Source organism: Chiroxiphia lanceolata, chromosome 6, assembly GCF_009829145.1.
Source record: "Chiroxiphia lanceolata isolate bChiLan1 chromosome 6, bChiLan1.pri, whole genome shotgun sequence".
NCBI classification, from domain to species: Eukaryota; Metazoa; Chordata; class Aves; order Passeriformes; family Pipridae; genus Chiroxiphia; species Chiroxiphia lanceolata.
The window spans coordinates 17,991,572-18,019,389 of NC_045642.1; the positions used below are offsets into that span (position 1 = coordinate 17,991,572).

General features: G+C 38.1%; 1 protein-coding gene across 5 annotated transcripts in view; it reads left to right on the plus strand.

Annotated features, from left to right (window-relative positions):
* The window catches only part of CHID1 (chitinase domain containing 1), a 101,704-nt gene that overhangs the window by 4,336 nt on the left and 69,550 nt on the right, over nucleotides 1-27,818 (plus strand). For all 5 annotated transcript variants that reach the window (XM_032691989.1, XM_032691987.1, XM_032691988.1 and 2 more), the window contains 6 exons: nucleotides 812-961; nucleotides 2,244-2,376; nucleotides 3,284-3,328; nucleotides 4,623-4,729; nucleotides 6,089-6,150; nucleotides 15,212-15,304. In XM_032691989.1, coding sequence (XP_032547880.1) covers nucleotides 812-961; nucleotides 2,244-2,376; nucleotides 3,284-3,328; nucleotides 4,623-4,729; nucleotides 6,089-6,150; nucleotides 15,212-15,304 — 590 coding nt within the window. The remainder of the gene's footprint in view (nucleotides 1-811; nucleotides 962-2,243; nucleotides 2,377-3,283; nucleotides 3,329-4,622; nucleotides 4,730-6,088; nucleotides 6,151-15,211; nucleotides 15,305-27,818) is intronic.

The following is a 27,818-nucleotide window of genomic DNA, read 5'->3' on the forward strand; positions in this document are numbered from 1 at the left end:
GCCTTCTAACCAGCAACTCCTTTGCAGGCAGAAATTAGTCAGAGTCCCCCAGTAATCAGTGCAAGCAGAGCCAACATGCTGAAGTCTCTCTTCAGTTGCTGAGCATGTTATTGTTTCCTATCATTATGGATATACATCTCTCATTGTTTGTGTTACCTGCTTGCTCAACACCTACCATGAGAAAAATCTAGTCTGCAGTAGTGAGGATAATACAAAGAGTTAAGACAGGTCATATCTCTAAATTCCTTATGCTGAATCAATGGGTGGTTATTGTGTACTCACCATGCACACCTTATTAGAATGTGTTCCCACTCTTTTTATCTGTTAAAACTATTTGTGCTGGCTTAGTTGAAGTATCTTCCCTAAGGAAAGGTGTTTAAAACCTTGACCTTCAGTAGCTACAATGCAGCATTCTCAGACTAAAACATAACAAGTTTAAAAGTTGTCTTCAAATTCTTGGTTAAGAAGTCCTAACCTTTTTTTATTATTTTAGGGGTAACATGGCAGAAAGCATTGGCCAAAGAGTAGAACACCATCAGCTGTCATGAATGATGTTCTTTAATCTTATCATGTCTTGATTTTTTTTGTGTGTTTATATATGCTTTTTGCCTTCCAAACAAACTAAGTTTACCGAGGATGACAAATCATTTCTGAGGACTTGAACGTTTCAGTTTTAAATCAAACTGCTCTGCATTCTTTTAAATGGAGTGCTCAGAGTTTAATGAAGTGATTTCTTATTTTGTTGTGTTTAAAGTCTGTTGCCATTGAAAGTGGTTATTTCATCTAACTGATAATTGTCTTCTCTTTGCAGATGCTGCATTCTGATAAAAATGTACAGGACCGGGGACTGGTAGTTGTGGATCCAAAAGCAAAGGATATAATACGGGAACATAGAAGTTATTGCTCCAAGAAGATGAAGGAAAGACATTTCTCAGGAGATGTTCTGGGATATATTACTCCTGTAAGTTGATACAACAGATAAAATTCATGCTTTGAATGGGTATGCAGCAGATTGTGTTATCCTGCAAGCTTGCATCCCTGCTTTAGAAGCATTTTTATAATAATGAGAACTGCTGGTCAAACACAGTCAAATAGCCAGAGGATTATTTGAGAGCTGGGGTTCCGGTGGTCTCAAACCCTTGTTCTCTCATCTGTCTCTTGGAGGATGTCTAGGTCATGTTGTTTTTCTTCTCAATGTTGTTGAGGAATACTCTCAGTGCTGATAGCTGGGTGTGCAGCTGCAGTGTGAGCTGCAGGTTGTGCCCTGGGTGGGAGGAAATGGTGGCAGCTCTTGCTGACCCTTTGCATCACGAAGAGCACGGGGACTTGTGGCACCCAGGTGACCAGGCACTCAAATGCAGCAGGAGTTGATGACTCAGCAGGAAGACCCCAGACTGTTATGGGCATAGACTGTGGGGGTACAAAATCCTGGGGATTCCTTTTTTGGGGGTCCTGTCATAATTAAATTGCTTTAAGGATCCAGACATCTGAGTCTCTGCTGTGGGAAGCTCAGGGCTGAGCTGGTAGGGGAACTGGTCTGACTGTGAGTGTGGGGTGTGCAGGGAGACAAGATGGGCACCTGTCAGTCACTGGAACTGCCTGATGTGAAGAGGCCTCAGTCCCAGGAGTGAAAGTCTGAAGTGGTGGGAGTGTGACTCCTAGAGTGACTCCTGGATGGTCAGACAGCAAAGTTTCCTTAAGACTGGTTGTAACAGTGATGATAGTATTCTCTTGTTGCTGATGAACCAGGTGAAGTTGTGAAGTCAGAACAAGAGGGCTACTAAGTGTCCTCACTCTGCAGCTGTCATCTTGAACCTTCTAAATCAACAGCTAACAATTATATGCTGCTATGGAACTGATCTCCTTTGCTCTCCTGTCTTACTATTATTCAAAACATTCTTTCTGGAATAATAAATGTTTCATCCTTTTGTTTAGAAGGATGGTTTTCACTTGTTTCAGTCTTACACGACTTAAATTCAAAACTGTGTTGGAGCCTACATTCAAGTTTCTGTAGTTAAGAATTTGCACAATTTGCACAATTTGTCTTTCATGTAGCTACCAGAGTTTCCAGAGTACTTCCTTATTTAAGGAAAAATAATATCCCAGAAGGTTTTTTCAAATGAACAAATAGGGATCTAGCAGATGATGACATTTGTGTTAAAGAGTTTATATTGGTCAAAAGTAAAGTGTATATCTGGCTTCTGAGTCTCTCACTTTTTTTTTTTTCTCACTTGTTTTTCAAGTGGAACAACCATGGCTATGACATTGCTAAAATATTTGGGAACAAATTTACACTAATCTCACCAGTTTGGTTACAAGTGAAAAGGAAAGGGAAGGAAATGTTCCAGTTCACCGGGCTCCATGATGCTGATAAAGGTATTATTTTCTTTTCCTTTGAATATGAATTGCAGTATTGTTGCAGACTACGTGGTTTTTGCTGGCTCTGCCTCATGGTGAAGTTCTTTCATCCATTACATTTCTCTGGGAGTTTTTTTCAGAGTGAACTTCTTTCTGTCCCCATCTGCTACCACAATCTCCTTCCCAAGTGGGAAGATTGACTTTTCCACCAGGCTACAAAGTACCTCTTAAAAAATGGAAGGGACAAAGAGTCTGTATGGGTAGAAATAGTCTTTGGTGTTTGCACTGTGCAGTTGTTTACCTGTTGTGAGTTTTGGTTGTTTTTTTTTTTTTTGCAAAAAAACTTTAGGGTGAATTTATTTTGGAAATGGAAGCTAAATTTAATTTGAAGAGAATTTTTTCCTTCATTATCAAGAAACTGGCAGCAAGTTCAAATTTCAGCTAGAATGTACTAGATTATGGTTTTGAACTTGATTGAATGTGGAATTTCATTTGAAACAGCCATGATTCTTACCGTGTTGGTGCCTACTAACAAATTCATCCTAGTCAATTACTGCCAAGAGGAGTGGATGGGACATTTTAAAGTACCATCAGAAAAAAACCCAAAACATTGCTCCCAAGTGATGCTTGGTGACTCCAAAAGTGTTGTTCTGAGAAGGCAATAAAGTAGTTTCCATAGTGAGGCAGAACTAAGCAGCAGGGAGGGGCTGGGCAGGGACTATTGTAAGACTGTAGTAAAGCTGTGGTGCAGGTTAATAGCTTTAAATTCTGGTTTTGTCTGTGTTGATTGTGAACTATTAGTCAGTGTCAGAAATATACGTATAATGAATCTATGCTACTTTATTTGAAGAATGCTTGAAAATATATCATCATTGTCAACATCATTTGTATTTTAAGAGTTGTCTTAATTAATGCTTTTTGACAGGCTGGATGAAAGATGTCAGGAAAACCTCCAAAAACATCAAAATAGGTGAGCCTCTGTTTTGTGTTTATTTGCTTGCTTTCTTACCTTCTTTAACTGCCAGCAGATCAAAGGAAGGCTTTGTTCCAGGTGTGTATGGGAGAAAGGGAGGTTACCTTTGCACAGTCTGAGAAGAAAAATAAAAGCAGATAACTATAGATAGTTAGGTAACTGAAGTGTTGACCTTCTTGGTGCCTTAATGTTTTGCCTTAACCTCTTGTCTCTGGATAAGTCTTGGTTCACAGGTCCTCACTGGAGGCATACATTGTATGCCTCCCCCGGGGAAAGCAGTCTTCAGACTTGTTGCTCAGGGTTCTGTGTAGTTAAAAAGAAAAAAAAAATCAAAATCTGAATCAATCAGACTTTCCTGCATGATAGTAGAAAAGTCCTGCTTCGTCTCTTCTCCCCTTGAAGCTGGGAATTCATGGGATGTGCTACAGTGTGTGTCTAGGGAAAACAGCAAACATCGCTATAGAGATTCTACTGTGCCAGACTTCTTACATTTGTCTATAGCAAGAATTCTGTGGAAATGTGAAACACTTGTTGATTCAGAAGGGAGTATGAAGTTTGAAATGCATTAGAAAAATTGAATGCTCAGTCAGGTATTTTAAAGTACTTCAGCTGCCAGAGTACAAAGCCTTTGAAATCTCTCTATACCCTTCTAAAATACTGTTTTACATCCTTGGTAGGTAGAAAGGGCTTAGACATAGCTCCATAAGAGTTGTTGGCTTTTCCAGTGGGCATAATTTTTGACTCTTCCAACAACAATTTTCCTGACTGTCTAAGTTTTTAATGTTTTGTGTTTTTAGAAAAAGAAATTATATGAGCTCAAGTGCCTACTTTTCCCAGAATTAAAAATTTGCCATAGGGCCTTAAGATGAGTAGAAGAGTGAAGTTATACAGGGTTGAGTACAAAAGAGTAAATTAGAGGTGAACTTTTTTACCTCGTTATTGTGGTAGAAGAGATGCACAACTTACAGATTGCTGTCTAATATTGGTGCTTTGCTTGGGGCCCTAAGTGGTAGTTCAATTAAGGTAGTTCAATCAGGTGAAGGTATCTTTTCTTAAAACTTGCATAAGTGTCACATTTAACTAAACTTAAAATGAAGAAGAATGTTCTACAATGTCAATTTATCTGTGCTGCTGAAGATGGTCAGAGTGAAAGAGCAATGATCTTAGTCACGGGATATGATGTTTACTGGTATCTCTGCTTCTATCTGCTGTATTCTGTTTCTGCATAATTTTTCCAGTGTATTTAATAAATTCTTAATTTTCACTACTGATTGATGGCTTTGCTTGATAGTGCCTCGAATTTTGTTTGATGGCTGGACTTATCAGGACTTTGAGAGTGTTTTTGGCAGTGAAGATGAGATAGAGGAGCTTTCCAAGAACATGGTTCTGCTAGCCAAGGTGAAAAGACTTTTTATGATACTTATAAAATAGTGTGTGATGATATTTGATTCCTTTTGTAATGGATGTTGTCTCATTTCTAGTGATTTTATATTCTACAAAATAAAATTCTACTCAAAACAATAATAAGGTGGGATTCTTAATAGTGTGTTCTAGTATGTGTCCAATTCCTGTAAATATGAAGTGTAGCATATTTAAGTGCAGTTAAGTACAAGTCTAACATGAGATTATGTAACCCTGATCAAGATAACCTTGTTCGGTTATTATTGACAGCTGCAATGGTGACCTTTGCCTGCTATAAATTGCCTTCTTTTACATTTCTATTAAAAATGTAATTATCAAGCAGGGACTAAACTGCTTAGTGGCATTTTCTGATAGCAGAAAAAGGATCATGGGTGCAATGAATGCTGTTTTTCTGTACAGGAGTGCACTTAGGCCCAGTGTCTAAGGAGCCACTTCTAATACCAAGAATAACTCCCTGGATGTCTGTTATTGAACAGTTTTGCTCAGGTCTGATAAACCAGTTTCCTCAAAATATCAAGAGGCTGGGGAGAGGAGGACGAATTCTTTAAGGAATGGTTACTGTTTGCTAAGGTTTTCTGGGCAGTCCCTTACCTAATGGCTTTAGAGCTATGCATGTGTAGGACTAGACAAGTTGCACCCAAAAGACATTCAGCTTTGGTGGTTGATTCATGACAACCTACCTGATTAGTGCCAGAATAAGATTTCTCACTTGCTACATGATGTAAAGAAATGTTACTGTGCTCTGAGGAAGATGAATGTAGAGCTAAACTGAGTAGTTTCTTAAAATTTGTAACCAGTACATCAATTTTAGGTCCTCAATAACAGTTGACCTCTTAAGGAGGTCAAGTCAAGTACAACAGTATCCTTGATCATGCTTAGCATAAATTATCACCAATGAGATTAATTGTGGGAAATATTTGGAATCATGTCTATGCCGAATTAGCATTTACATCTTTAGGCTTAAGAGCTAATGAGGTTTTTTCCCCAATATACAAGTAAATGTGTGTCAAATGATTTGCTTAACAACCAATTGTTTCATTAATGCCTGAATTTTCTCAGTCCAATTTTGGTTTATTCTGTAAGAGTAGAACTCACAGATAACTAATAGAGATTTTCAACTTTTGCATATTTGTTAAATGATTTGTGCTTCTCTTGGACTTCTTCATGAAGTTAAAGTTGAAGCTGGTATAAGAATTCAAAACATGTTCAATCTGTTAATAATACAAGAAAAACTAGAGAACTGTGTGCTTTGATAGTGTTATTATCATCTCCCATAGAAGCATAATGAAAAGCATGGTTATTAACTGTATATTGTTGTCAAATCTCTTTATTTAGAATGAAAATTTTGATGGTTTTGTAGTTGAAGTTTGGAGTCAGCTGGGAAATCAAAAGCAAACGTGAGTATGAGTCTCTAGGATGCAATTCCTAAAAATCTTTCAAAGCATCTTTTTAATTTGTCCATGTTGAATTGAATTTGTCTTTATAAATAAACACACTTCATTCTAGAACAACTAAAGATTCTTCTGCTTATCTTAGAAAGAAGTAGAAGAGTTCACTCTATATGAACTCAAGGATTACATAATAAACTTCATAATGGATTTAGCAGCCCACATTAGCCTTTCATGAGTTTTGCGTGATGTTACTGTTGTACCGGGGTGAAGAGGGTACCTCAGTTACACACGCACATGTTGCCACCGGCCTTATCGTACCATTGACTGGTTTGGGTTACTGGGTGAAGCTTGGAAGTGTGCAGTGCTTTGATAGGAAACCTTCCAAGCCTTTATAGAGATCTTTTAGACATCCTGAAGCTAAAAACAAAATCCCCAACCTGAAGTAATTCTAGGAAGAAACTGCTTCCAGTTCCTGCAAGCACAGTGTATTTTAAACTTTGAAGTAGTTGATCTACCTTTTGGTAGCTCTGCTATGAAGTTTCAGTGAGTCTGTATTTATTGTATCTGCTAAAACTGGAGGGCTTATGTATATCAAACTTTTTCCTGACATATTCTAATCTGTTTTGCTTGAGCAAAAGCCCCTTGACTGTTTTAACGACTTGAACAGAGTCAAGGTAAGGCAAGCTACATACTTCTGCTTTGTGAGGAAAAGGCAGAATATGAAATGAATGATTCGGTGCAGCAATCTGAAGATTTTGTGTTAGTTTCTGAGGAAATTCAGGCATCCATTTCCCTAAAGCACAGTATTTTTACCAGATCTCTCTTGCCTAAATGTCTGGGGGAAAGTAGCTTAAAGATAGCTGCACAGAAAGCAGACTTCATTGTGGAAGATTTCACCTTTCAAATATGGTTACTTTGTTATCCTGTGTAGGGCAAATGTTGCTGACTGACGCATATAAATTACTTCTCTAACTGAGTGTTGTTAACAGTCCTACCTTACACTTGGGAACAAAAAATTGGAACTGCAGAATCTTTGTAGCTTTGTCGGGACTCTGCCAGTTGCACTAGAATGAGTAATCCTTAAGCTAGATGCTCTTGCTCATAATTAGGTAATTTGCCAGGTTGTTCCTAAGAGTTGATCCCTATAATGAGCTCTGAACCTATTGCAGTGTCTTAATAAGACAGAGAAGAAGGTGATTTAAGCAATTAGTAACTGCCAGCCAGAAGCTGGGAGCAGTGGTCATTTTATCTACTGTGCTTACTGTATTTCAGTAAAATTGATGCTTTTCCTGTTAGTTAACTTAACACAGATGTAAGACAGACTATGTAACTGTAATTTTAAGACTCACTGAAGATCACTTTAAGCACAGTGGTATGAAAGTGCTGTATCGCAAATGACACAGAAGTAAAACATCCTTTTCTGTTAGCTCCAGGGTGAGTTTATTTGTGGCATGGTAAAAATGTTGCTCTCTGCCAAGAGTAATGCTTATCTAAAACAGTGTTGCTTGTTCCACCTTGTGTGATAAAAACTGTACTAGAGGAGGTGCTTACTGTTGAGTTGCTTTAGTCTTCAGTACCTGAGTGTTATTTAGGTGAAGCACCACTTACATATTCACTGTCTGTCTGTTATTGATAGGAAGGATTGGGAAGTATTTTCCATAACTTCAGAGGAGAGGGTTTTTCTCATACAGTAGAATGGTAACTGCATCCTTTACGCTGAGGCAGTAATGTTTCATCTTATGTGGCCACCTGTGAACAGCACTTTAGGATTATCCTAACATAAAATGGGTAAGATTGTTTGGCACAAAAACATAAATAGAAACGGAAGGTAGGAACTGCAAATTTTACTCCATTTCAAGACCAGTTTTGATTTAAATGATTCATTGTTAACTCCTCTGTGGGTTTTTCCTCCCTTTATTTCCACTTTCCTAGAAATGGTTAGAGTATTTAGGTTGCACAATGCCTTAGGTTGGGCTTGCCTCCTCGGAGAGGCATTCTGAATAAGGCTAATGTAGACAGAAAGCTGAAGGTAGGCTCGTCTGTGCAGTAGCAGCTGTTTTATAAAAGTAGGAGAATCGCATCATTAAATGGAAATTTTGTCTCATGATGCTTCTAAGTTATGGGACCAGTGTCTTTATTTTGAGATTGTCTGCTTGCCTGTCACTTGCTTTAAAATTGGACGGCTTGGCTATCCAGTGGCCCAGGCATTTTCCTATCAATGTTGTTTGGAGTGAACAGCTGCTTTGAGCAGATCTTAAGGGGAAGAATTAAGTGAACTTATCACCTTGGCAAGCCTGTATTTTTATTGCACATTGAGTGCTGTTACTTTGTGATCTGTTAATTTTCTTTTGAGTAGCAGAGCAGAGTTATTTCTGATAAATGAGTAAGCATGGATGGTCTTTTGCTTCCATTGTTGCTGTCGAGAGTTGCAGCAGCCCAATGCCCCCTTTAGCCACAGAGTGGCAGTATTGTAACGTGAGTCATGCCTGATCTTCCTTCAGGTTGTGTCTCGAAAGTGACAAACATCAACAGTAAAGCACGTTCTTAAGCTTGGAAGGCTGGGAGTTAGTTGACAGGTAGGTGTCAGCACAGAGATAAAGCCTAATCCTTTGGAAATGTGAAGTGTTCGTAGAAAAGTATTTGTGTGTGCTCCAAATAAAGCATCTGTCTTAACTGTTAGGTACAGTGTAGGCTTTCGTGATTCAGATCCTTCAAGGTCAAACACCTGAAAGTAGCTTAACCTACTTCTGGGTAAAGGCAAACAGATAGTTTGCCTTCCAATTACTTTCAGAGCAGTCTGACAATATAAGAAGACCTTTCTGGCTAATATAGTTTATTCATATTATTTAAAGTGAACATGTTTTAGCTTAAAAATAAAAGAAAAAATCAGATTTTTTTTTCCCCTGAAATACAAGGAATAGTCTCACATAAGCAATTAGCAACAGGTTATTGAAACTCAACATAGGTGCATAAAATAGATGGGGATATGCTGCAGCTTCCAGCTTGCCTTACAAAATGTTAGAGCCATAGTGTGGATCTAAGGGAAAATATTTCACAGGGAATCATTATGGTGTTCATTTTTCAAAACCTAAAGTAAGTGGCTATCTAGCTATAAAATTAATAAAATGGCACTCAATATATTTCATATATCTTTTTGAAGGGAAAGCTATGGAAATTATTCCTGTCATGTTTTTAACAGTGTTGTGGAGAAGGTCTGTGATCCTGTCCTATGCACTGCCTTAATGGTGCAGGAACACTTAATATAGTACAGGTTTCTTTATCCCTATCTGTATCTTTAAAATTACTAGAGAGGTGGATTTGCTCATGGAACTTTTGTGCCTGATAAGGTGTTTCAGCTACTGAATGAGTATCCACTCATGTGACAATGTGCAGTGAGACTTTTTAGCACAGTACATTTCAAAGCAGGTGAGTCTGCAAAAGAAACTGAAAACCTGAAAATCAGTGTTCTAACTCACTAATAAATTGGGTTATGATTTAAAGACTACTTCATATATCAGAAAGGTGGATTAATTGAAGCTGAAGCTCTCTACTCAATAGACCTCAGCTGAGCAAGTGTCTCCATGAGATACCTTTTTTGGTAGCTGAACCTGAATATTGGATGGACATTTTCATAACACATGCTCTCCCTGTTGTCTTGATGTTGGGGCTTGAAACACTGAATTCCCTAAAGACTTTTTGACAATTAAATTCTGTCAATATCTTCATGTAACAAGGTAACAGTGTTAGCTCTTCTGTAACACATAAATCCTATGACCAGTCTCCTTAAGAACCTGTGATCACTGAGAATTTTAAAATGAGGTAAGTTTAGATACTCCTCTGTCAACCCTTTGCATGTTTCTAGAAAACCTTTATTTTTTTGGATACTCACTTCAGCTTTATAAATGAGTGAAAATTATTCCTTCAAGGCCTGAGGAATTATCTAAAAAGGGCCTTCAGTTTCCTATTTATTCTAGCTGGCATTAGAGGTAAGGTGAAATGTTGCTAAGAAGTTTTGTTGCTGGCATCCACTAAGACATGAAATTCTGTGGTTTCAGTCTCACTATGAATCTTCTGTTTTATGTCTTCTTAACCAGAACTAACTTAATCTGGTTTGGTTTTTTTTCAAGAACAAAAAATTTTCCAATCATTCTGATTTGGTCTTAGGAATTGTTCTGTAGTGTGTGACAGACTAGTGTCTTAAATTATATCAATCTTTTGTGCTGCTTTCTTTTGCATATTCGTTTAAATGTTGATTTTACCAACAGTATCAATTTTTATAAGAGAACTATATGTCTAAATATAGCTGCCTGGTTTCATGTGAGATACCCTAAGCAACCTGCTCTCTGGCTGTTCATGCAGGGTCCTCGATGCCTGGAGTCTTACACAACAACCCTGTATGCATGCTTTTTATGCTTTCAGATGTATAAAATGGCATTGGGTTCTTCTATTTAGGTTCTTAGATTTAGAAATACCCACTGTCTATCTGAAGAACCTAAATTGTCTTAATATATGTGTGTAAACCTGTTTTGGGGTCTTTATACTGACCAGTTTGGGTTCCTGTAGGCATCTAATACAGATGCTTTGAAGTACCCTCTATAGCACTGGTGCCTGCTTCTTCTCTGTGATTTCTGGGTCTAGAACTATTAATATACAAATCACAGGGGCATCAAGTTTAATGTGAGATGAAGGATTGCATCTAACTGATGCTGCTTCCTGTCATGCCAACAATCGTTGCACAGTGAAAAAGTATTCAGCTACCTCCCTCTTACTCTAACATATAGGAGATTGGTTTCCTAATAAAAATCTAAATGAGCCAAGATATCCTATGCAGATACCTCAATTCCAATGTGTTTTGCTGCTTCTTATAGTTTAAACCTACTTTTTAGTTAAATAACTGTCTTTTTTTCTGAAACTTTCTTGCCTGATTTTCCAATAAAATATTCCAAGTTATTCATCCTGTGGCATTTAAGTTTAGAAATGTACATGGCAGAAATATTGAGAGACCTGAGTAAGCAAAGGCTCTCCCGCTTATTTAGTTAATAACTGGACCAGGACCATGCCTAACTTGCTAATCTAATTGTGTGTTTGATGGGTGGTTTTTTTTCTCCAGACCCAGGTTGTGAAAAAGGCATGAATGTACTCATCAGAATCTCACAGCTTACATAAAAATGCACACAATATTCTGATCAGTCCAGCTTTAGTTGACAGATGGCACTGCCATCACATGGAATCAATCTGAAAAACGTGATTTTTTGTCACCACATGCTGCAGGCACTTGGTATCATGCAGAAGATGACCTTAAGACATCTTATTAACGTTGGTAGGAATATAAGGGGAAAAAGCTCTTCTGGCAATTGTATCCTTCATGTTAGTCCCTGAAAAGTTAATCTATTAATCAAAGATTTACCATAATTCACTCCAGCTTCTTGGTATTAACTAGGCAATGAAATGGCAGGAAAGGGCATTTTCTTCTTCGACTAGACAGCCTTATTTTGTCCAATTTTCTTGAAAAGGCATAAATTTTAGGGAGTACTGACTACCAGCTTGTGCAAAAAGGTGACTGAAATTGGAAAGTTGCAGAGTTCTGAAGGGCCATGTAACTGAAGGGAAGGATAGAACAGCCTTACATGTCTTCTGCAAAGCTTTTCAAATGCATCTACAGCCCATTCTTGTGCACTGAAGCAAACTGTACTACAAGATGTCCAAAACACGATAGACCAGCAGTTCTCAAAAAAGTGATTTCTGTAAAAATAAGCTTCCCATGAGCTTTGGGTGATGAAAATTCAGAGATCTGCATACTCTATAAGGGACAAGGTACTTTGAAATCATGAACACTTGGAAAATTGACCTACCAAATGGTAGTGATAAGAGAAGGCCTGAAATAGTAGGAATGAAGTAGACCTTAATTAGCTCAAGATAGAAACTTAAAGCTGCCAATATTTTAGTACCTGCTTTGAAGTTAAACTTGGCTATGATGAAGTCTCTGGTAAATATTTAATGAAGCTTTTTTAGGAAGATTGATTCTGTTCCTACTTTCCTGTACCTCATTAGGATGTTTAAAATGTCAGTAGCTTTTCTTTCAAAGTTACCAATGGTAACATTGGAGAACGTTGTGTTTAAATCACTGGAAAGCACTGTTGGGACACAGTAAAGTTTTAATTTATAGCACAGTAAGTGAACATTCTTCTATTGCTCTTTGGGGGAGAGGGGAAGCCTGCACATTTTATTTATGTAATTTGTCTTGGCCGACACGTGGAAGTGAGCCTAAATTAAGTCTTTAACTATTAATCCTGCCTGATTTGCTAAAAAGGTTTCAGGGCCCAGAGACATGGCTTGACAGGGTAGTGAGTGGATATTAATGTGGGTTTCTTGAGCAAAAATCTAAAGTTGTCCAGCTACCCATTTTCTTCTTGCTCTCCACAAGTTCAAGGTAATTATTTTTTAGCCAGATCGATACTGCTTGAACTTAGTGGTGGGAGGAGAGGAAGTGTTTCAGTGTAGTCTGTCTTAGAGTCCCGAGTGCACCAACAATCCAAACTGCACTCCTGCCTTTTTATCAGGCCACAAATCTCTGTCCTGTGTTTACAGTTACAGGTTATGGTTCTACACTGTATGTTTTTCCACTTTGGAAATATGACTGCTTTTGTGTAGTAACTGTTCTCGTGGGTATGTCACGGCCTTTGTGGATCAGTTTTTCCTCTGCTGGCCAACCACCAGTGTCTGACATTGCTGAGGAAGGCTGAAACCTTGAAATTAATCATATTCCTTTGAATTTCTGTTTTTCTTTGCATCTGGTTCAAAATAATCCCAACTGCTTTTCTTCTTATGCTTCAAAGCATTGCTATCTGGAATGCAAAATTTTAGGAACTGAGGCAGATATGTGAAGATGCAGAATGGGAGTGAGGGTATTAGCCTTGTTTCTGAATGGAAAAGAAAAATATGTTATCTTGTTCTCTACCTATGCTAGGTTCTTTTGTCCTATTCTGCCCTTCCTCTTATCCTCTCATCTTCTAAATACTTAAAGTCAGCAAATGTTTTCCATGGTGTAGAGTTCTGTAAGTTCCTGCAGCTAACAAAGGCAGCCAGGCAGAGAAGAGAGATCCCTGCTGATGAACACTGCAGAATAATCTCAGTGCCAGAGGAACTGATTCTTTGGTCAAATTTATCTTATATTTAACACCTCTGACATCTAATAAAGGTTGCACTCCTACTGTAGATTGGGCATAATTAGTTAAAAAGGTCACTAAGCCATGAGACTCAAATCAGTGGGAAAGCTTGCTTGGCTAGTTTTACTACTGATTATAGTTTTTGATAACATTGTGTCATGTGGGAGTTGTGATGCATGTGTTGGTGTCCATAAATGTCTGTTTAGTTTAGTGTTGTAATTTTTTAATGTGTTCCTGTGGAAAAGGATTCTTGTATGCTGTAATTGTTTTGTCTGAATAGTGACACTCTTAATGTGGAATGCATGTGATAAAGTAAGAGGAGGGAAAGCTGTTACTTTCCCAGAGAAAGAATGGTAGAAGTGCATTTTGCAGACAGACCAAAAGCTGATTCCTGTAATCTCATGTCTTCCCCTAGAAGAGAAATATAGGTAGCAGTGTGACAGTTTATTGTTAAGGGCTGTTTAGCACAGGCAGCTCTCAAATTGTAAGTACAAAATACTGCTGGTATTGGGAAAGGGATAAAACTTGCTTTGTTTGTTCACCAGCATTTTGAGAGTAATGGCTTTTATAGGCCTTAGAAAGTTTTCATCAGGCATCAAACCATTTCAGGGAAAATTAAAATACTGAGTTACCTTTGGATAGTGTCTACAATTGTGCAAGTTAAGCATAATTACTGTGATGGATGATTATATTGGAAGAGCAGTGATTTCAGAAGAATATCTCTAGGGTGATACTACCTTGAAAGGCGCAACAATACCAAGATGTTTTTCATGAAAGTTCAGATCTTATTTGATTTAAGTGGAGCAAAAAGCTTGGCTGAATTAATTTTGTGTATTCTGCCTTTCCTGCTTAAGCTCTTTTAGTCTCCTGGAATGGCTCATGAAGTTGTTCTCTATTCTGTTCAGGATTAAGCATAGTTCTAAACAGATCTAGAGTTCTGTACTGATATCATGTCTGACTGTTTGTGAATCCCTCCAGCCAGTGAGTAAATACGAAAGTTTACTTTGTTCTGAAAAATCAAATTACTTAAGAAATACACTCAAAAGGGCCATATTTGTAGTGAAAATTTAAGATAATACTGGATTCTTCTTAAGATAACAATAAACTTTTTTTTATTTCTGCAGTCTGTCTCTGAAGGGTTTTCTTTTAACATCACCCTTCAAATCAGGAGTTCTAGAAACAGTTTGCATAAGAATTTTTAGGTTTATTTTCCTATTGAAATGTCTAGAATATGGATATGAAAATCAACTTTTGTGGAAATCTTTATTTAACTGATGCATATGAAAGGTGATACTTCCAGATACAACATGGTCAGACATGCATTTTGTAGATATACAGTAATGTATTGAAAAACAAAAAGAAAATTTATACAGTAAAAAAATGTTTCTAAACGCAGGCCTCAGAAATATCCCCTGAAGATTGCATGTTTTGCTGTGAAAGCGTCTTTGAAAATTCTCAGGCCTCATGTGTAGTAACAACTTGAATCTCTTCAGCAGCTGTTTCTTCAGAGCAGTGTTTGATTCTTCTATTGATCTAATTCTTTTACTGAATATTACCTTAAGAAATTACATGCTCTGATAAGGTATGCTGGTTTGTTTTACATGCTAACAATGCATAGTTAGATTAAAGTAAAACTAGGAAAAATTTTAGCCCCAAGGTGATCACCAGTTCCAAGAAAAGTAAGACTGTCTCAAGCAGTTCAATGTTCTTGGTCCTTGAAGGCGTTAGACCTCTGATTAGTCTTCCTAATTGTTGTTTTTTCTGCTATGGTTATTTGCAACAAATTGTGTTTGGCTCTCTTGCCAGTGAATCTTTTCAATTATTTCTACTGTTATTTGCTCTTGACAATATATAGCACCAGTTTTCCTACCTTTCAGTCTAACAATATATTTGTATTTCAGGGAGTTGATTCACTTGCTCATTCACCTTTCTGAAGCTCTGCATGAAGCACAACTTAAACTCATACTGGTCATCCCTCCTGCAGTTGCAGCAGGGTGAGTATTGCTATTTAGATGGTAGGTTCCAAATGATAAACAGTAAGTTCAAAGCTGTATTTATAGCTATGCAGTTTAAATGAATAAGAAATTATTTGTGTTTGATTGGTAGTTCTGTCTCCATGCATGTTGCACTGAATAGTCTTGGTAACTACGTGCATTCATGCATACCATTCATGCAACTTTGGATGTGATAGGGGAGCCAACAAGGAGAGGTGCTGTGCTGGACCTTGTTCTCACCCACACTCCAGGTGGGGTCTCATGAGAGCAGAGTAGAGAGGCAGAATCACCTCCCTCAACCTGCTGGCCACACTTCCCTTGATGTAGCCCAGGACATGGTTGGATTTCTGGGCTGCAAGAGCACAGTTGACTACCAGTTGCATAGTTGGCAAAACAAGATTATTTTTTTCCTTTAAGCGGTTCAGCAACTTTATGCCTGCACATGAAAACTCAGTAATGTAAATCAAACTTAAATAGAGAAGCACTTTTAGGTATTTTTTTCAAATGAAACTTGGTAGACAGCTAAAGAAAAAGAATATAACAATTTCTTATTTTTCTCACCTTGGGCTGTATAGCAGTACAGATAGGCTTACAGCCAATACAGATTATGACAGTTTAACAGCACAGTTTCAGGACAGCGTTGTACAGCCTCCTAAATTTCTTGTAGGCTGTCACATCTTTCAGTGTACATTAATTTTCAAGGTGCCAAAAAAGCTGAGAAAATTGAATGCCTGAGCAGTCTGGTAAATGTCGCTTCTGTGGCTGGACTGTTCTCTGTAATGGTCTTGAGTTATTGTTGAGTTTTGTGGGGAGGTCCTATAGCACATGGGGGAAATGAAGCATTTCTCCCTACAGCTATCTGTGCAGACTCAAATGCATCTTGCTGAAAAGATTCAGGGACATTGTAGTAGGTGACTAAAAAGTTATCTGTGTGCTGAGATCAGTTAGCACCTGCACTACAACTATGATATCACCTCTTCTGTAGGTTAGCAATGTAAACCAATTACTGAATGTAAGTGCTTCCTACCATTTTAAGACTGTAAGGCTAGAATAGTAGCTGTGTGTAATTTTGTTCTTCAATAGCTGCATGGAATCTGACTGCAGTTTTATTTTCTGTAAAACTATGTGCTTGGGGATGTTTTTTGTTTCTTTATATTTTCCTCTGTTGCATGGTATAACCAATTTATATCCTTAAAATGAAGTAGCTAGTTTGATGCAAAAGTCACTTTGCTTCTGTGGACAGCAGACCACCAAATTTTGATAGGCAGAGAGTTCAATGTGTTGAAAACTATGGGAAAAGAAGCCAAAATTAATTCCATGTACATTGATAAAGTAGACAATTCTGTAAAATAATACTTGTGCAGAACCCTTTTCTTTAGGGAGTGAAGACCTAGTTGCATTTTGAGGAGGTTCCTTCCTACCCCTCAAGCACTTCTGCCTTTACCTTGGTTCTGGATCATTAATCCTCTCATTTCTTGCAGTTTTCTCTGGAAAACTGTGGGCTGGTATGCCTTTGTGTCACATGGATTTTCAGTGGTGCTAACAAATACTTTAGGTTTCTTGTGATTTGGTTAAGTCAAAAATAATGAGAAACTACGATGTCTTCTCTCCTGTCTGTCATTTATTCCAATCTTTCATACTGCCCTCTGATCTACATTTAATCTCAATTGATAGTTACTTTTTAAGTAATTTTCTGTTGCATTAATTGTAGTCTGTTACAGATAAAGCAAAGGAGAACACTTTAAAACATTTTTCTAAAATGCTTTATCAGTCACTGCATCACACAGATGCTTTTTAAAATGCTAATGCTCTGGTAGAATTTAAGTAATTGCTGTAAACAGTGTTCACATTTGAAGAGCATTTGTTCTTATGGTGTTAGGGAGAAAAGGGAGAAGAGTGAAAAGCTCAATATTCCTGTTCATAGTGATGCCCATTGACATTACCAAGTTCAGTCTTGTAGCTGGAGGAACCTAAATCTGTTTTGTTTAATAAAGTCCCTCTATGGTCTATATTTTTTTCTAAATCCCTAAACAAGAGTTCAAGTCACTATAGGACCTCTGGATTCTTAAACAAGTTTTGCCTGGACCAGAATTTGCATTGTTATGGCAACTGTATCTTTCAGGACTATTTCTCTGTTGAACACCACACTGAGATTTGGATCTTCTGTTGTCATTGCTGCCTCCTGCTGTCCTGCATATCAACACAACAGTGAGGTCACAGTTCTGAAACATTTCTGAACTGGGCTTTAGGGATGCCCTATTACAGCTTGGAAGAGCTGTCTATCTAAAGTGCAAGTTTTAACCTGAAATGAGTTTTATATGCCTGCTCCTAAATGGCCTGTTTGTAGAGGAGTATTGAAGTGTTTCTGATTTTCAGCTGTGGGAAATAACAGCTGTAGTTTGTATGAAGGAAAGTCTTATTCCTCTAAACCAATTATATTGTTTCTTTATGCATTCCTAAAGTTTGTAGGATTTATCTGTAAACTTTTATTGCCCAGGAGAAAACATTAGTGACATTCTTTTCAATCAATAATCTTACATAAGCCACCTGTCTGTGTCTTCCATGTGTGTGTTGTTATTGCATTAACTACAAAAAACACTGTAACTTCTTGAGTAAATAGGTTGTTGAAAATATATTCAGAAGTTACAGAAACATCCTAAAACATTCACGATGTCCATGCATACTTTAAAGCTTAAAGTACATTGGGTTTAATGATGTCAAATATCAGAATCCTGACATTTTCTTTCTACCTTACTTGACTTTTTAAATGGCATCTGTACTTGAAGATTTTTGATTTATAGGATACAGGGCTTGAACTGAAAAGTGCTTCCTATTGTATATTGAATATCTTGAAACTCACTTTGGGTTTTTACACTTACACATGGTTGAAAGTGTGTTTTAATGCATTTTATATTCTTATTAGACTGTTAATCAAAAATACAGCAAAAGATATGGAAATAAGTACCATCAAGAATCAAATAGTATATTAGAGTTCAGCAGCTGGCAATAGACTGATAAAGGAGACATGAGCTGTATGTGGAATACCCTAACCAACTGAGATGCTAGGGGCTGAAACATTGTTCCTTTTGTGTTCTACCCTGATTAAAATTTAAAAAGAAAGCATAGTCAAATGTAAGCAGTTTATTTAGGAATTTGTAATTTAGGCTCCTTTGATATGCATTAAGATCAAAGCAGTCTGTCAGCAAATGCTGTCTGAAAGGAGACACTTTTAAGAGCTAAAAATACTAGTTTGCTTAGGGAAAAACAGTTTGGAAAATGCAGCATTGCACGTGAGATTGAGTGTGTGATGCAGGAAGGAAACATGTTGGGTCCTCTGTTTAACTTCTCAAAATCAACTTTTTCAAACAAACCCAAGTGAAGACTGATCCTCCAGTTGGAGCTTGCTTTGGTAACTAAAGCTTCCGGTGACGCCTTTGATTTTTGGTTTGCTTCTGAAATGTCCTGGGCTAAAAGAAAACTTCATTCCCATTTTTTTTTTTTTTTTTTTAAATCCAGACATTTTAGAGCTTTTCACAGCTTAAACCAGAGGCAGTTGTGCTGGCATAATCAAGAGTTGGGAGTGTGTGTGGAGAGTGATTAGGAGGCAGAAATCTCTTCAGCAAGTTTTACTGTCACAGAGAATGCATGTAGAGCTCCCATGGTGGCAGACAGAGATTGAGATAGTATTTCCATCCACCTGATGTCCAGGAATTGCATGATTTTCCTGCAAACATAAGTGATCTACAAGAGAGAGGAACAGCAGGAGCCAAAGCTACGCTCTGCAAAGTGTGTGTGTGTTATGCTGTAACTCTTCCTTGGGATTGGAGACTTGGAGTTGCGAATGTCTGAAGAGAGGTGCTAGGATTGCAGTGGTGTGTAAATGGTTGCTAGAGCAGATGGGTTGCTGAAGACTTCCAGCCTGTCTTTCAACAGATTGTCTCAAAATGTTAGAATTTTACTGCTTTTAACATGCATGGGTATTGATGCATGTATAAACTATGAGTATCATTTCTAAAAGGGCAATGGGTAGCCAGGCATTTTCTGCCCATTGGTGATGTTGAGTAACTCTATTTGTCCTACTAATCCTGGGCTTGATTAAATTCCTGCCTTAAATATATGCACTTCAGTGATTTATTGAGCTGCAGAAATTATACTGGTGAAAGCTGTGTGGATGTTTTTATACTGATTTCACAAGTCTCTTTCCAAATAGGATAGCTGTGCTTGAGTGAACTGTCTTTATGCCTAAATATGCATATGCATGTATATGTTGGGGGAAAAAAATAAATATGTCAAATGGGCCTTGAAGTTTAGTTCCACCTGTTCTCTTAAATCACAGGGATTGAGTTGGTTATTTTGTTTCTCTTTGCTTACATTCTTTATGATATTAGGGATGCATTTTCAAAGGCAAAAAGTGAGACTTTGAATTTGTATAGTAACTCTTTTCTGTCTGCAAGTAAGTTGAATTTCATCTGACTAGATTATTGCATATTTTGTCCAGGTTCAGTAACCATTTTATCCATTGTGGTTCCCACTTACTGTGAATAAAACAATGAGTGAAGGAAATTAAGATTATTTATATAAACTATCACCAGAAAGCGCATCAGTAATACTCCTGTTTCTTGTTGCTCTGAGAAAGAGCAAAGGCAGACAAAACGCTCTCGAGAGCTGTTGGTAGGATGTTGTTTTCACGGGGATTTTCAATGTATCTGTGGATGCATAACCATGGCCTTTCTGGCCATTTAAAGTTTATTACAGTCTTTGGACATATGATATCAATATGTTAAGGCTCATCTTGGTGTACACTGTCATTAAAAGCTGTTACTTTTGCTAAACACAGTGTTAAATAACTCTGTATTTACAGACAGGTTGTTAGTAGTCACTTTCCTTTGGCTTTTATTGTTCCCTGAAGTATAATCCTTTGCACAAAGTAACAATAAAAATGACATTGGTTGTACCACTTCATAATATAATACTATGCAAAACTTACATTTTGATGGTTAGGATATTCACCAGGCAGTTTGTCCTGTGTGATGGATATCCTTTTAAAACACCTGTCTTCAGGTTACAAGACAGTAGCCACTTCTTGAACAACAAGAGGATTCTTTATCTCTTGGTGTTGTATGGAATCTGTAAATGAGAAAAACTAAAATCTGAAGTAAATAAGTAAACTCAGTTGCTGAGTTGAGAGGCTGCAATGTCAATGTGATCTGTGGTGGAACACTCTAGTGTGGTGCCCAGGGAGCTTTCCTGAACTGGAAAAACCTCAAGGAACTCAGAGAGAAGGTGAATAGGTTAAGGAGTAACCAGGAGTTCAAGAGAGAAACAGATTGCGGGAATCAGACCCTACCTTCCCTGGGAGAGGCCTGTTAGGCAAACAGGGCACATGACACAGAAGATTCCCTGTCATCTGTCCACTTGACTGAACATGGTGACTAAAGAGATAGGGGGCAATGGCAGCAAGTTCCTGCCTGGTGCAGCAGTTGGGTCTCCTCTGTGAATACTCCACCCTCTCAAATGCCCTGGGATAAGAGGTAGGAGGCTCTGCAAGTGGAACTGAGCAACGATGAGGATGATGGTTCATCTAGGTTGGAAGAGTTGCCAAGACTAAGTTGACCTATGCCCTGCATCAAAACCTCTTCCAATAAAGAAAAAAAGATGAGTTATTGTCATAGGAGACCCTTTGATGAGACCTACTTCTTAGGGAAGTCTTCTGCCACCCTGGGGCCTGAGTCAAAGATGTGGCCCTTGGATTATTATTAATTATTGATTTTTCATGTAGACAGCAATGAAGTTATAATAAGTCCCAGGGCAATCAAAAGAGAATTAAGGGCCTTGAGATGACTGGCTAAATGATCAGTAGCACAATGAGTGTTCTCCTCTATCCTTCCTGGAGTCTGGAAGATGGGGAGCAGAATGAAGCCTCCATAATCCAAGAGGAAATGGTTAGTGACCTGCTACACCACTTAAGACGTGCACAAACTTATGAGACCAGATGGGATCCACTGACAAGTGGATTCCCACGAGTGAATACCCACAAGTACTGCGGGAGCTGGTGGAAGTGCTCACCAAGCCACTTTCAATTGTTTACCAACAGCCCTGTCTCTCCATGGAGGTTTCAGTTGACTGGAGGTTAGCCAATGTGATGCCCATCTACAAGAAGTGCCAGAAGGAGGATCTGGGGAACTACAGGCCTGTCAGTCTGACCTCCCCAGCTGGGGAAGGTCATGAAGCAGATCATTCTGAGTGCCATCACACAGCACGTACAGGACAACCAGAGTATCAGGCCCAGTCAGCGTGAGTTTAGGAAAAATGCTTGACTAACCCGATCTTCTATGACAAGATGATCCCCTTAGTGAGCAGGGGAGATGTGGATGTTGTTTACCTGGAATTTATTAAAGCCTTTGACATGAGTCATTTTGCACAGATTTCTCCTGGAGAAACTGGCTGCTCTTGGCTTGGGCAGGTGCACTCTTCACTGAGCAACAAAACTGGCTGGAGAGCCGGGGCCAGAGAGAGGTGGTGAATGGAGTTAAACCCAACTGGTGGCTGATCGCAAGTGCAATTCCCCAGGGCTCAGTGTTGGGACCAGTTCTGTTTATTATCTTTATCAATGATCTGGATGAGGGGATCAAGGGCACCCTCTGTAAGTTTGTAGGCAACACAAAGTTGGACAGGAATGTTGATCTGCTGGAGGGCAGGAAGGCTCTGCAGAGGGATCTGGACAGGCTGAATCACTGGGCTGAGGCCAAGGGTACGAGGTTCAACAAGGTACCTGGTCCTGCACTTAGGTTATAACAACCCCATGGAGTGCTACAAGGTTGGGAGTGAGTGGCTGGAAATCTGCTCAATGGAAAAGGACCTGGGTGCTGGTAAACAGCCAGCTGAACATAAGCCAGCCATGTACCTAGGTGGCCAAGACCAATGACATCCTGGCTTGTATCAGAAATAGTGTGGCCAACAGAACTAGGGATGGGATCTTTGCTCTGTACTTGGCACTGATGAGGCCACACTCATCAGTTCTGGGCCCCTCACTGCAAGAGAGACATGGAGATGCTGGAGCATTTCCAGAGAAGGGCAGTGGAACTGTTGAAGGGTCTAGAGAGTAAGTCACATGAGGAGTGGCTGAGGAAGCTTGGATTGTTCAGCCTGGAGGAAAAGGAGGCTCACAGGGGAGACCTTACCACTCTCTACAATACTTGAAAGGAGTTTGTAGTGAGATGGTGCTGGTCTTTTTTCCCAAGTAACAAATAGTACAATTAGAGGAAATGGCCTCAAGTTGCACCAGGGGAAGTTTAGGATTGGATATTAGGAAAAATTTCTTCACGAAAAGGGTTGGATGAGGCTGCCTAGGCCAGTGATAGAGACACCATCCCTGGAGGTATTTGGCAGATGTGTAGACACAATGCTTTGGGACATGGTTTAGTGGTGGACTAGGCAGTGTTAGGTTAACAGTTGGGCTGGATGATTTTAAGGGTCTTTTCCAACCTACATAATTCTATGAAATATCTCAACTTATGTGACATGCTACTGAGAATTTTTGGGGTCTCTTTTAAGGAAGATCACCTTTGAGATATTAAGAGCTTGTTTTGTCATACTTTGAGTAAATGATAAAGCTACAGAAAGCGCGGGTTACTTTGTCACTATTAAGAGTTTTAGAATTACAGATGAAAAGTCTGTTAAAGTAGTGATTGCTGTATTTCTGAGAAAAATATCAAAAATCTACTGAAAATCTCTAAAGCTTTGGAGCTTTGTTTGTATCAAGCATAATTAAAATGCATGGAAGACAGTTTTAGGAAGAGATTGTTTCAATTGTTTAAGAAGCCCCAGGTAACACAAAGTAGCTTTATACTTAAGTAATTTATCAAGTCTAACATGATAATAACTAGATGTATATCAGACCTTACTCCTTGATTTAAGTAATTATATGCAAAATAGCAGCTGTTCTTAGCGATGTTTTAATAACATCCACACCAGTACAAAGCAGAGGTCATTGAGCAGTAGGGTTTCATTTAACCTTATGGGATACAGTGTTTGGGATTATTAGCAAGAGTGAAGGACATTGTAAACAAACCACTGTAGCTATTGCTGTCCTCACGACATTCTCAAAAAATGCTACTGTTGGTACATTGCATACAGGCTAGCTAGAATAATTTGTTATCTCCTGGCCAGTTTCTGATAGTATATATCAAAGTAGTATTTAAATTAAAACCAAACATGTTTCTCCCCGATAAAAGGTGCACTTAACCTCACAGCTTCTAGAACAATTTGTCTGTCTTTATTGACTTCTTGAAATGCACAGCAGTAGTGCAGCTGCTTTCACTTTAAAGCTGCAGGAACCTAGACTACTTTTTTCTCTTTAAATATTTGAACATAATGTATGCTCTTGCCTCATCAAAATACAGTAAGCATCCCTAAATTTGTATTTCATATTTGCATATGTAAGGAAAGAAGAATCTACGGCCTCTCTTCCTGTTACTTAAAGCTTCTCTCTAGGTACGTATAGGTCAGTGTTTTCTACCACTGAACTAGCACTTCGAAGTTAACATTTTAGCTACTTAGTTTATTCTTTATTCTTTCTGCAAAAATGTTGTGGATGTAAAGGACTGTCTTAAGTAGCTTCAGCTTATTCTTCCTAGAGTTGCTGTGCAAAGAAAATTGCCTGAATCTATGCAGTCTTTGTTACTGCAGTAGCAGTGGATACCAGTTTAGTTTTGCTATTCTGCCTCTTGGGAAAGATTGGCAGCAGGGCAGACATCTTGTCCCTCCTTTTGCTTTGTACTGACATGCTCTTTTCTTCCTTTCCTATAAATATACATATATATTTGACTGAAAAATTTGAATGAAAGATTGCTTGTTGATCTCACAGTTGTTCAGCTTAATGGATTCCACAATTGACCAGTGTTTTGCATATTGATAAAGGAAACAGATGTTTTGGTCTCTTAGAAACTGATTATTAACAGATACTCATAATTATTAAGGTAATCTGCTTTATACTAGGAGTCTGTCATCTCTAGAAGTTGCTGCAGATTCAACTGCCTTGCCATAACTTCATGTATAGAGAATGATATGGTTGTTGGTTTACTATTCCAGTATATATACACACACTCTTTTCCTTAGAAGCATTTCTAGCAAGTAGTAAATCAGATGCAGAATCTGCAAGTAAACAGCAGGGTAATTTTTATGATAATGTATGGTAAACAAATTCAATTAAATTATAAGCAGCTTCTAACATGTCTCTGATTTGGAGTGAAATGGGAACTGTCACTTACTTTTAACATTATTCTCAGGGCCAGAATTTAAAGCCTTGAAATTTTGGTAAGTAAATAATGCCAGGGATCAAACTAGCAGGAAATGTATTGCTTGTTTCAGATGGAGTTTTCAATTATCAGATTATGTCAAATAGCAGTATACTAGAAAACCAACTTTGTAGACTACTGTTTTTTAAGTACGATTCTGCTTTACCAATACCCACACTTAAAGTTAAGAAAGGTTAAGATACTTGTGAGAAACCTGGTCATAACAGTCTTATTTTGTTGGAATTAATAATGCTGTTGCTGCACTTTTCTGAACTTTCTACATGATTTAAGTTTCTTACTTTTCTTTCCAGTTTGACAAATGAGGTCACAGAAAAGCAAGCAATTCTAAAAATAATCAGTGTGTGTTCATTGTAAAGTTAGCAATTATACACCAAGTATACTCTCCCATGCTTACTGTTGCCAATAAAGAAATTTGATGCTGGAAGACAATGTCTTTGGACAAGCAATATAAAGAAAATGGGACTTGAAAAGGAAAATCTGAAAGCTAACTATGCACAGTTTCCTATTTGTTGTGCCTAGTTGATAGCACATTGTCCTCCATTTTTTTCCTAGTTGTCAATCTTCCTGTAAGTATCCTAAAAAAAAGGACTGTCAGGAATATGGAGAGTACAATAATATATCAAGAAATTTTGAAGTTGGGCTCTGTGTATAAAATTCAGCACCCAAGAAGGCACAGAAATGACTCTTAAGTGGGCTGTCTAGGCATAATTGGGTTTTTATTGCATACTAGAGAACCCGTAAAATATATGTGACTTGGATCACAAGATACAACTTGAGATATGAGTTTATATTGAGGGGAACAGAAAGCTGGATAGGAAATGACTACTGACTACTTCTGAGTAACAGTTACTGGAGAAAGTTCAATAATGTCTTCAAATTATGGTAATAAGAGTCATGCTGTTGGGCTTATGTTTTTTCCTGTATAAAGGCTTAAGATATAGGTCTGTCAGTCACCTCTCTTTTTTAAACTCAATTCTATTAGCTACAGTAAATCTGAATGCTTGTTAACTGCTCCAAACTACAGCTGTTTCCCATGCTGATTACTTTTCCGGTTTTGCTACTGTTTGTTGGGCTGCCAGCTCAGTACAGCATGGCTCTGACTGCAGCCATGAAAGGTTCCATGCATTTTGTATAGATTCACAAAAGACTCAAGAGGAACAAGTCTATTCTTAGAACTGGCTTTTTTAAAGACTATGCCTTACTATGTAAAATTAATGTCACTGTACTGACACTTGCTGAAGCAAGTGTACACATCTGGGTTTGAATTCCCACTAGGGAGAATCATTAAAATAACCTGTAGGTCAACTAATAATGGTCAAAGAGAAGAAAGAGTGGAATGTATTCTTCCCCATGGCCCATCATTTGTAGCTCTGCCAGTCCTGAGCTAGCTGGTATAGAGCAATTACTGCATAAGTTTCAGTGTAAAGTTGGAAAACTTTCCAAAAAAAAAAAAAAAGGAAAAGAAAAATGATGAGCATTTTAATCTTTGCAAGGAGGAATTAAGGCTACATTTGGTGTGTTAGAGTTTTTAAATTAGGCTCATATGCTCCAGAGTACAAGCTTGTTTTGCATGATGTTCTGCTGTTGGAGCATGGCTTGCCTGGGCATTAAGCCCTGGCACAAAAGGCACTAGAATAGTTTGGAAATTAGGATAAGCAAATGGTGACACAGTGGATGTTCATTTATGCCTAGCCTTGCTTAAATGACTCTGATGAACAGGGTGAAACAACATAACAGAAACAGCACTAAAGGAGAACAATTGACCTTCCCAAAAATGGTACTAGTAAATACAGCGACAAGTATCAAAAGAATTTTTTTTCTTCTTTGATATTCAAATTGCCCATTTAGGTCAAACAGGTGTAATTCTTATGTTGAATCAAGAGTTTCAGATACAAATTCTTAAGTTACTTGAAAAATACAGTGTAAGTGGTGCAGACTGGTCTGCCAGCATGCCTCAGCTCTGAGGGCAGCAGTTTTCAGGCTCATTTGTCCCTAGCTGTCTGCTGAGGCTTCAAGCCTTTTTTTCAGGACATATAATTGTTGGCATGTTTCTCCTTCTTGACTTCTGTTACTGGTTTAAACCAGATGGGCCACAGGTAATTAGTTTGGCTCCATGAAAACTGTGTAGGCTACTCTATGACAAGAGCGTATCCCATGCTTCTCCCTATTTGGAGAGCAAGGACTGCAAAGGCAACAGCTGGGGTGGGATGTGTATATTAAAGAAGAGTGCCAGCCCTTAATGTTCTGCGAAAAATTCATTAGGTACATAAATACCATTTTGTTTCCTGATAAAAATATAGCAATTTTTTCTTGTTAATCTGTTATAATTTACAGTCCCCTGGTGATATGAAGCACTCATAGTGTATGAAGTAACCACTCCCAGTGCTCCTGTATTGTGAATCTGTAGCACTTGGTTACAATTTTCTTGCTTGTGAAGCTGGCTGGGTTTTGTTGTTTTTCAAATACCTATGCTAATCTTATCTGAGAATTTGGTAAACAGATTTTTGCCATTAAGAAGACTTGAACACAGTCAGTAATGTGGTTTGGGGGTTTCAGTAGAGATGTTTGTTTATTTTAAATTATGGTCTTTTTTGTGGACAACTGACAGATAGCCCTTATGCTCTGAAGACATCTGAATGTCACCATTCCTATAATGAAACCAGCGTGGCAGCCAAAGACACTGCAGAAGCAGGGTTGCAGGTTTTTACGTCTGAATTTAAGCTACTATTCAGAGTAGTAGAGAATAGTATTGGAAGGTGCAAATAAAAAAAAAAATTATAATAAGGCAAATCCTAAGTACATGACTTTTCATAGAAGTTTGTCTAACAAGCTCTTAAAACCTACAAGTGAATGAATTTTAGTACAGTGCTCCCAGACTACCTACACCTACATTAGAAGGTTCTCCCTGATGTCTGACCCAGGCTCGCTAATATCTTGGGATATTCAGGCTGTTCCAACTCCTTACAAATGAACAACTAAATTGTCGTGTTTCCATTAAAATTCTCCTTTTTCATTTGCTCATTCTTTTATAATTTTTATCTCTTGGGATGATGTTTCTCTGATTTATTAACAGTAAAGTAGCCTTTCATATTACATAGGCAAAATGGGATTTGGAGATATTAAGAAGATGGGGTTTAGTTGGGAGAGGAAGGAACCTCCTGCTTTTGTCTCTGCCTTCATCTGTTCCAACACTTTAG